We start from the raw sequence: 10,182 nt of genomic DNA, 5'->3' as shown, positions 1-10,182 counted from the left end.
GGTCAACTCAGCTGTTCTGGCTCAAATTCATCCACACTGAATGATTCAAATTGGCTTCTTCCAGCTTCACCCGAATTGCTCTGCTTGGCCTCATATGACCTTTGGTATTATGTTCTAATCTTCTGACTCCTCATTTTCTGGCTTGTTCTGTCTTCACCTGGCTAGTTTGTTCTTTCTCTGCAACCTGTCTCTGTACAACCGTCCCAGTAAACTTCCCTCTCCTATTCTTTCCCCTAAGTCACTTCTTTCCTCTCTGTTCTCATGAGAGATAGGCATATCCTATTCTGTCAAATCTCCCTGAGTCACTGGAGATCACTTTCAAACATGGGTGCTTCCTTCTAACTAAGTTTACCTTCATTGGGATTAAAGGTGTATACTAAGGCTGAGGCACACAATTAGAATTTTTTTTTTCCAGTAAACAACAAAATCTGCAACAATAAGAGAGCATCGGTCAATCATGTGGGCCACAGCAAAAGATGAGCATACTAGCCGTCTCCTAGGGAAGGTCTCCAGAAAGCCAGGCAGCAGCTTCTGGGCCTTCACCTTTAACCAGGCCAGGTATGCTTAGGACACGGAAGGCCGAGCTGCATGGTCAGATCACAGAATGCACACTAGGTGACACTCAGGAGGAGGGAACTATGGGTCTGGGAGGTCATGGGACAAATGTCTAGAAAGATTCTAAGGCCTGTGCATCCTTGTGTAATCACCTATTCTAGTGACACCCAGAATCTCAAGTAATGGAGTAACGCAATGAAGGGCTGGATAATCCCAGGCCTGCTTTTGAGGTTAGCTATTCTGTGTGCTCCTTCGTCTGGAGGAATACCAACATCAGGAGTACAAAGGTTCAGGCAGCTACTCATAGGCTTTGGTTTACATAGTCACTTATTCTGTAGAATGGAGTACACCAAGGGTTCAAGACATACTGCCTGGCCACACTCCTGGGTTCCCAAGGGCAGGGAAGTGTTTCTCCCCCAGTTGTCTTTTAGGAAAGGCCCTATTAAGGGTGGAGGTGAGAAGGATGACTGCAGGGTGTATGTGATCCAGGAGTTTAACTTGGGGGTTTCTAATAGTAGGCAAGTAGAGCTGTTAGTTGCTGGTACTTCCTGTCCACTGTCCAAATACTTCTCAACCAGCTTTACAGCAGTGTTTAAAACCCAGAGGTCTGAAGCTGTGTATGATGGCAGATACCTTTAATCCCAGCTCTCAGGAGGTCAGGCCTGGTTTACATATTGAGTTCTAAACTGACCAGGGTGAGACCATGTCTCAAAAAAATCAAAACCCAAACAAATAGTCAACCCCACAAGTCTGACCTAAATGGGCCCTAAAGCAAAGCTTTCAATCTGGCTTTGACCTGGCACATACTTCTCAGAAATGATGAGTTCCAGGACTGGACTTCCACGCAAAAGAAGACAATGACAGGCGCTCATGGTTTCAAGAACGTATGGTAAATAGATAGATGCCCTCCATCCTTACAAAATGTCCCTGGTGGAACTCCCTGACAGAGTTATTTCTTGGTCTTGGTCCAAAACTGTTTATATCGTTCAGTGTCAAAACTGTCCACCACCTCTGGCTCTTCTTCCCTCTTCTGCTGGAGCTGAGCTTCCCGTTTTCGGAACCGGGACCTGCGCTCTTCTGGAGACAGGGCATCCAGGTCTAGGGGCATCTGCATGGGGAGAGAGAGGTACACACCACTGGGGAGTCAGAGAATGACAGAGAAGGACACCTGTGCCTCTTTTACCTGTGTCGTTAGCCTTCTATCCTTCTGTTTCGTTTTGAAGGGAAATGTTTTTCTGTTCTTTTCCCCTTGACTCAGGGTATGCTTGCTTAAGATTGAGTCTTATTTAGGCAAAGAAACCCTTGACCTCACAGCCTCAGCCTCAGCCTCCAGAGTGCTAGGGTTATGGATGTGTGCCACAATGTGCAGGGGTTTGTTCTTTCTTGTTTTTTTTTTTTTTTTCAAGACAGGGTTTCTCTGTGTAGCCCTGGCTGTCCTCGAACTCAGAAATCCGCCTGCCTCTGTCTCCCAAGTGCTGGGATTAAAGGCATGCGCAACCACTGCCCGGCACACAATGTGCAGTTTTTTTTTTTGTTTTTTTTTTTTAAAGATTTATTTATTTATTATATGTAAGTACACTGTAGCTGTCTTCAGACACTCCAGAAGAGGGCATCAGATCTCGTTGTGGATGGTTGTGAGCCACCATGTGGTTGCTGGGATTTGAACTCTGGACCTTCGGAAGAGCAGTCGGGTGCTCTTACCCACTGAGCCATCTCACCAGCCCCAATGTGCAGTTTTATGTGGTCCTGAAATCAAAGGCTTTGTGCCTATTAGGCAAACACTCTACCAATTAGATTACACCCAGTCTAGATTGGTGTTTTGTTTTGTTTTTAAAAACCAGACTTGTTAAGCCTGGTATGGTGAGATAGGCCTGTATCTGAGCACTTAAAAGAGGTTGAAATATTAGGTCAAGGTCAGCTTCAGCTGTGTATTCATAAGACCCTGTATCAATAAAACAAGAACAAAATCCAAAAAAGAAAGTACCAATTTGTTTGTTTTAATAATTTTAGTGACTGGAGTTTTTGGTGTAAATCCCACCAACAACCTGTTCCCTTCCTCCTGCACTATAGTAAAAGGACTGTACTACATATGCAACTCCACTCCCAAGTCCTGGCCTTGGGCCCTAACACTACCCACTGAAGAAAGCTTACCGCCAGCATGCGTCGTGGCTCCCGGTATCGGATATGGATAGTGGAGCCGTCCTGCTTGACCAAGAGCACAGGGTAGAGGCGAGCATAGGCCTGGCGGCGCAGTCGAGTGAGTGAAGCCCTGCTGCAGTCAGCTCTCCAAGGGGATGTGTGTAGGTGGCGGGGTGTAGGAAAGGCTGCTCTCACACCACAGTGCCTCAGGAGGCTACGGACAGACGTGCAGGCACTGGTTGATGGATGGTAGTGAAGCAGATGGCACCAAATACCAGGCTAGCCAGCCACTGTCAGGGTATGATAGAGACCTGCCCAGAAACTATCTAGCAATGATTGATGGCTTGCATTTAAGGACCTCCATTGAACTACACTAGCAGAGTCAAAGAAGACTATAATGGAGGACTCAGGGAATAACCGGCCTTCCAACACTGATGAGAGAGATAACAGCCCCTTCCTGGAGAGGGCAGGGTGTCTCCGGGAGTTCTTGAAGGGACTGGAATGTTATGCTTACCTAAGCAGAGTAGCCAAAGGCATTGTTTTTTCTTAGCACTTTGATGGCAGGAGGAAACAGTCACTGGCCCGACGTAGGCCCTGCTAGGCAAGGGAAACAACAACAAAAACCGGTTTTCCCCCCCCCATTTGATTATTGTCCTAAAATCCTGGCCTGTGGCTAAGTCAGACCCAAGTGCATCTCTAGTTATCCAACTGACAGATTGTCAGCTTTCTGTTGTACAATAGCATGATATTTATATGACCTGTGCACCTGTCCAAATACTCCTGAAAGAATACAAAGCGGGGTGTGGAAACGCATGCTTGTATTTCCAAGGCAGAAGCAGGAGGTCAGGAATTCAAGGATATCTTGTTAAACAGGGAGTTAAAGGTTAGGCTGGCTTACTTGAGACTGTCTCAAAAACAAAACAAAAAAACTAAGAAAACTGAAGTGAACCTAAGGGTTTACAAACGCCATATAACTGGTTTTTTCACCTGTTTTGTTTAGAAAACAAAAAACCCTTATGTTCAATGCAGACTCAATTTAAAAAAGTTATCTTCAATATGTGGTTTGGATTCTTCGATACAGAAGACTGGGTGTGTGTCACTTGCCAGTCTATCCTACTAGCCCTCTGGCCTAAGATTAGAAAATCCTTTTGGAGGCTTTTTACAACAGCAGCTACCAGGGTTCTACCCTTAAAAGACTGAGGCGGTTTTCAAGGGGACAGAGGCTCACCAATTCCTGAAGTTTATGGAACCACAACCCTCTTGTGTAGGGTAAGTGTGGAGTGCTTGGTTCACTTTCTTTTTAACATCCTTCTAGTTTCTATAGCAATACTGTGAGAAGACTATTATCAACTCCGCTTACAGACGGGAAAAGAAGCTACTTTCTTCAATGCCAGAAGTGGTCTAGGCAGGTAGAAGTAGAGCGTCCCACACTCAGCAAGATAGAACCAGTGGGCGAGCGCAGAGATTAGAAAGTTCCCACCTAAGGAGGGAACCGCAGGGTAGGGTACCACTGCCTCGAAAGAGGTGATCCCGCTGGTCCCAAGTGCGGGTCTTCATCCTCTCTAGCCACGTCGACTAGACCCGGGGTCGTCTGTGCATACGTCCCCTCCCATTTTGTCCACCCGACTCGCAAGTCGCTCTCCCATTTACCCCTGTGTTGGGGCCGGTTGCTGCCGGCACCCAAGAAACGCCAACCTGCGGCCGCTACCTTAGCGTGGGAGAGACCTCGTAGACCCGCCGTGCAGAACTTTACTCGATAGGTGGGAAACTGAGGCCGAGCCACGCAGGGCCACACAGGGAACCCGTTCCGTCACTGTAGATGATAATCCTGCACCATAACCCAGATGTCCTGAAGGCGCCCACGGCGCGCGGTGATGACGCCACGGAGCGCAGGGCGGCCGTCCCCATTAAGGGCGGAGTAAAGCCAGGTGGGCGTGGTTAGAGCCAGCTCTCGGGGGTCCTGGTTAGTTGTCCAGGTTCTGGCGTCGCTGCGGTTGGCGAAACTGAAGTAGGCTAGGTCGGCGGACTACCCAAGGTCAGAGAGTGTGGGCGGGAGGCCGTCGGAATTCTGTGACTTTCTGGGGTGCAGGCAGCACAACGCTGTGCAGTGCGTGGACGGAAGCCAGACAGCATTGCTATGCACCGCTGGGCGGTCCCTAAGTTTCCATGCCTGGTTGTTCTCAAGGTTTGCTCCGGATCTGATAGTCGCCCATGACCCCTTTCCGCAGGTACATGGCTTGTCTTGGGTTCGCGGTGGAACATCCAAGTGCCAAGTTGGGCTGGCAAAACAGCCAAGGTGAAGGAGTTGGAGTCACTGCGGTACTCGTGAGGAATATCTTTAGAGAACAGTCGGTTCTTCAGAACCAAAGAGCACAGGACTTTAAAGCACCCCACTAGTGTCTCGTGAGTGGCCCGACACTAAAGGATCCTGAAGCTCTCCGCCGTTTTGAGTTTATGGCAGCTGTTTATTGTAAGCCCTGGAGGTGCGCTGCTGTGCAGGCTGCAGGACTCTCTCCAAAGTTTCTCAGGATGACTACACAAACTTACTTATGTGCTGCCTTTAGAGGATGTTGCCACATTGGGCCCCTGGCGACATTGTGGCAAAATTTTTTCCTTCCCCATTTCTGCTTTTTCCTGAGTGACTTGTCTTTTACCATCATTCCTCTTGGGTTGCACTGATCAATTTAGTTCCCTCTCTCCCCCTAGGGCTATCCAGCATGTAGTCGGGGGTCTACAAGGGACACAAGGAGAAGTGGGTTTGTTTGTTTGTTTGTTGTTTTTTTGTTTTTTTGCAGCCTGGCAGCCAACCTCTGGAGATCATCGCACATAATGGCCTGCAAATGTCGTTATCAGGCACCAGAAAGCAGAGAACTCATGCGACAGTAAGCTGGTGCCTATAGGATTTCCGAAGAGGAGTCTCTAGCCACCTTACAAAGTCAGGCGATCTCCTATCAGCCAGTGAGCTCTGGCAAAGGCCTAGGAGTGGCATTGGCATTGTCTGAAGAAAGGGCTTGTAAACTTTTCTGCTTCTCTTGTAAGCAGTCCTCTTGTTGAGTCGTCCTGTCAGGGCAGATGGCAGGGAGTCCTCTGGGTGCTGCTGAAAGTGATGTATTAGGTCAGTGAGCTCCAGCAGAGGGTACTCAGTTTGGGGGACACATGAGGGGGGCATCACACACCTGGTGGTGGGTTTGCTTTGAGTCTATGAGGCTCTGAGACCTCAGATGTGTCTTCCTTTCTCTCACTAAGTCTTGAGACTCATTTTCACTGTCTGAGGTTCTGTCTGTTGTCCCAGTTAAGAAGACTAGAACTATCTTTGAATACAGTGATAATAAAGAGATTTTTATCTTAAATATGTTGCAGGTTGGAGAGTGGTGGGAGAAAAGAATAGGGCCATTTATTTATCTATTTTTATTTATTTTTGTTTTTTGAGACGGTTTCACTATGTATCTCTGGTTGTCATGGAACTCATTGTGTAGACCAGGCTGACCTGGAACTCAAGAGATCCACCTCTCTCTGCCTCCCAAGTGCTGGGATTAAAGGTGTGAGTTACCATGCCCCACATTGTTTTTTTTTGTTTTTTTGTTTTTTGTTTTTAAGATTTATTTATTAATTTATGAGTACACTGTAGCTGTACAGATGGTTGTGAGCCATCATGTCCTTGCTGGAACTTGAACTCAGGACCTCTGTTTGCTCTAACCCAGCTCGCTCTGGCCCAAGGATTTATTTATTATTATATGTAGGTACACATGGCCCAAGGATTTATTTATTATTATATGTAGGTACACAGGAGCTGTCTTCAGACACACCAGAAGAGGGCGTCAGATCTCATTACAGATGGTTGTGAGCCACCATGTGGTTGCTGGGATTTGAACTCAGGACCTTTGGAAGAACAGTCAGTGCTCTTAACTGCTGAGCCATCTCACCAGCCCGAAAGGCCATTTTTTTAACTGACAGCTTTCAGCCAGAAAAGGAGGAGGAGGAAGAACTTCTTCATAGGGCCAGTGTGGCTCCTTTGATGTCTTTAAGTCAGCGGTGTTATACTGAGGGTTGCTGAGAACTCAGGTGTAATGTTGAGGATCATTCAAACTCCTAAATCATGTATTTTTTTTTTTTATTAGCTTCGATGGGGTAGTATTTCATTTTGTACCTTGAGGCTTCCAAGGATACTGGAGACTCAGACATCATCTCATGCTAAGCTGTTTGAGACAAACCACAAGTGATCCCAGGACTTGGAAGCTGGAGGCAGGCGGATCAGAATTCTAAGGACAACACAGCAAGTGTGAGACTAGCCTGAGGTACAGGAGACCTAGTCTCAGGATTTAAAAAAATAAAATAAAATAAAGACAAGCCTTGAAACCAAGACTCTCTCCATTCTGAAACCTTTGGAGAAAAGGCCAAGTTTGGTTTGTGCCTGCACTATCATGCCCAAAAGCTTCTGAAATTTCATCCTGCTCACCGGAAGGCCTGCCTAGCAGAGGTTCCGGTCACTTCAATGTGCGGATGACTTCCTCTGGGCCCTTTCATGGCAGCATGTGAGGGTATTTTTGGTGGCCAAGGGCAGCAAGGTTTTGTTTTATTTTCATTTTCAATAAGGTTTCACTATGGAGGGGCAGGGAAGCCTACATCTCACTGTATAGCTGAGGGTAGCCTCAAACTTGTGATCCTCCTGCCTTAGCCTCTTCAGGGCTGGGTCTGTAGTCATGAATCATCATATCTGGATTAGAAAGGGGAACTTTTAAAGTCATAGGTGAAGTATAAATTATTGCAGTCATGGAAAACAGAATTAAACTGGGTATGATGGTATACGCCTTTAATACCAGCACTCAGGAGGAAGAGGCAGGGAGATCTCTGTGAGTTCCAGGCCAGCCTGGTCTATAAAGTTCCAGGACAGCCAGGGCTGTTACACAGAGAAACCCTGTCTTGGAAATAAAAAAAAAAAAGTCTATTTGGCATGTGATCCTGTTCAGCCTCATTGCTGAGTATATCCCCAATTTGCTTCTTGGTCATGATGTTTTGTCCAGGAATAGAAACCCTGACTAAGACACCCCCTATTTTAAGTTTACATTGGTTAAGTTTATGGCTTGATCTCCATCTTCCAAATACAACCATACTGAAAATTAAATGCGTCTGCCTTTTCCTCGGCATTTCCTTGCTTTATTTTTTTTATTAATTAATTAATTTATTTATTTATTTATTATTACATGTAAGTACACTGTAGCTGTCTTCAGACACACCAGAAGAGGGCGTCAGATCTCATTTCGGGTGGTTGTGAGCCACCATGTGGTTGCTGGGATTTGAACTCTGGACCTTCGGAAGAGCAGTCGGGTGTTCTTACCCACTGAGCCATCTCACCAGCCCCTCCTTGCTTTATTTATGGGGTGAGTAGCTAGATTTTGCTGAGGTCTTCCAGTGCTCATACCCGTGGGCCCAGCTCACCTGCACTCCTATCACCAGGGCCAGCTCTACTTTGCTGCCCGAGTGAGGTGCGGGGCCTGGTCTGAGTGCTCAGCTGATGATGGGAAGGGACGGCTCTCCCCATCTCTTGGTGAGACATTTTCTTTTTAGTGATTGCTGTGAGTGGAGCCCTCCCTGGGCTGGTGGTTCTTGGTTCTATTAAAAAGCAGGCTAAGCCAGGCAGTGGTGGCGCACTTGGGAGGCAGAGGCAGGTGGATTTCTGAGTTCGAGGCCAGCCTGGTCTACAGAGTGAGTTCCAGGACAGCCAGGACTATACTGAGAAACCCTGTCTTGGAAAACCAAAAAGAAAAAAAGGAAAAGAAAGAAAGAAAGCAGGCTGAGCAAGCCATAAGGTGCAATCTAGTAAGCAGTACCCCTCCATGGCCTCTGCACCGGCTCCTGCCTCCAGTTCTGACCCCGTTTGAGTTCCTGTCCTAACTTCCTTCAGTGATAGACTACAATGTGGAATTGTAACCAAATAAACTCTTTCCTACTGATCTTGTTTTAGGTCATGGTGTGTAGCCAGTCTTTTTTCTACTTTGTGAGTTCTTCTTTCTTCCACCCTTCTCCATCCATTTTCTTCCACCCTTTTAGCCCCTAACATAGATAAGAGAGGAAAGGAAAGAGATCCCTGAATAAAGTCGGGAGTTGGAGATGGGGTAACGTTATCCTTAGACTATTGCCTGCTGATGCTAGGGGCATCAAGTTCCTTGGGGCAAGTTTGAGCTTCATGTCAGGCTATCTAATTTCTTCTTGTTGTTTCTTCTTTGCACATGACTACTTAATAAACCATGACTAAAAACAACCTGCCTCTTGGGGCTCATTTATATACCCTCTCAAAAGTCCCCAGAATTCCAGACACTATGTGCAGCTGGCAAAGTCACACCCCGACAAGAGCAGGAGGCAATCATAAAACTGCTATGGACATTCTGAAGCAGTCATATCCCACACCTGGGATTAAAACAACAGATTCTTGTAATATTGTGTATTTAAAAGAAACCAAATTTCCCACTACAATAGTGTCCCATCATAGTAATACTATAAGCCTAACTAAGGCATTGTTCAAAAGTCCAAGTCCACATTCTTCCCCTGGACTGGAAGCATACCCCTTTAGTTCTAAGCTATAAACAATTACATACCTCCAAGATACAATGGTGAGGCAGACACAAGATAAACATTCCCACATCAGACAGGAAGAATGCATTGTCCTGAGGACCATCTGAAGTGCATCAGGCCACCTGCTAAATCCTCTGGATCTGGCATACATCAGGATGAGGGTAGCCCTTGGTTACCCTCCCCACACAGAGTGGCTGGTTGCAGACCATGTGGGGCCATGGCTGGCATTGCACCGTGGCTCTGATGCTATCTAGGGGTTCAGGAACAGGTTAATTTTCTCTGACAAAGAACTAAAAGGCAGGGGTGAGGCTTGGAGAAATGGCTTAATTGTTAAGAGCACTGCCTGCTTCCAGAGGACCCAGGTTCAGTTCCTCACACCTACATAGTGGCTCAAAACCATTTATAACTCCAGTCCCAGGGCACCCCCCCCCCGCACTCCCCTCCCCACAGTACAGAAGCACACGGTCAGACAAAACACTCCTGCATATAATTTTAAAAAGAAATAAAAAGCTGGAAAGATGTGGTACTGAAAATATTGAGTTTTAGGACAGCCATCATATGGTACCTGGGAAATCAGTATATTCTACTGGACTGTTGAGGCCTGCCACTCTAGCATAGCTATAGCCATTTTGTTCCATGTCTACTGGTCACTGACACAAAAAATTAGTTTGACTCAGAGCAGGGTCGTGCCGACCACACACACTGTTATGTTCTGAGGTCTCTTTTTCTAAGATTGCTTGCTTGCTTGCTTGATTTATATGTGAGTGCACTGTAGCTGTCTTCAGACACTCCAAAAGCATCAGATCCCACTGCTGGGAATTGAACTCAGGACTGGAAGAGTAGTCAGTGCTCTTAACTGCTGAACCATCACTCCAGCTGTTCTGAGGATTCTTTTTTTTTTTTTTTTTTTTACTTTTT

General features: G+C 46.5%; 1 protein-coding gene across 5 annotated transcripts; it reads right to left on the bottom strand.

The window, feature by feature from the left end:
* Positions 1-1,423: 1,423 nt before the first annotated feature.
* On the bottom strand, positions 1,424-4,578 carry Mrpl55 (mitochondrial ribosomal protein L55). Of its 5 annotated transcripts, none has more exons than XM_029484166.1 (4): positions 4,345-4,578; positions 3,209-3,291; positions 2,707-2,908; positions 1,424-1,663 (listed from the first exon to the last, which is right to left on the bottom strand). In XM_029484166.1, the coding sequence occupies exons 2-4, from the start codon at positions 3,229-3,231 to the stop codon at positions 1,505-1,507; spliced, it is 384 nt and encodes a 127-aa protein (XP_029340026.1). In that variant the 5' UTR covers positions 3,232-3,291; positions 4,345-4,578; the 3' UTR covers positions 1,424-1,504. The 5 variants fall into 5 exon arrangements, with proteins under 5 accessions (XP_029340026.1, XP_021033156.1, XP_021033155.1 ...); XM_021177497.2 differs by having other exon boundaries at positions 3,209-3,288; XM_021177496.2 differs by having other exon boundaries at positions 3,209-3,288; positions 4,390-4,578.
* Positions 4,579-10,182: the final 5,604 nt, after the last annotated feature.

The sequence above is a fragment of the Mus caroli genome, chromosome 11 (genome assembly GCF_900094665.2).
Source record: "Mus caroli chromosome 11, CAROLI_EIJ_v1.1, whole genome shotgun sequence".
In the NCBI taxonomy this organism is placed as follows: Eukaryota; Metazoa; Chordata; class Mammalia; order Rodentia; family Muridae; genus Mus; species Mus caroli.
The sequence above is the reverse complement of the archived record's forward strand: the minus strand, read 5'-3'. Positions and strand labels throughout refer to the sequence as shown.

Bases quoted from the DNA above. Each gene is read 5' to 3' on its own strand.
- Mrpl55 (XM_029484166.1), bottom strand. From the start codon at position 3,231: ATGCCTTTGGCTACTCTGCTTAG. The intron at 2,909-3,208 runs GTAAGCATAACA...GTCTGTCCGTAG, and splicing joins CCTTTGGCTACTCTGCTTAG to CCTCCTGAGGCACTGTGGTG. The intron at 1,664-2,706 runs GTAAGCTTTCTT...CTCCCCATGCAG, and splicing joins AGCCACGACGCATGCTGGCG to ATGCCCCTAGACCTGGATGC.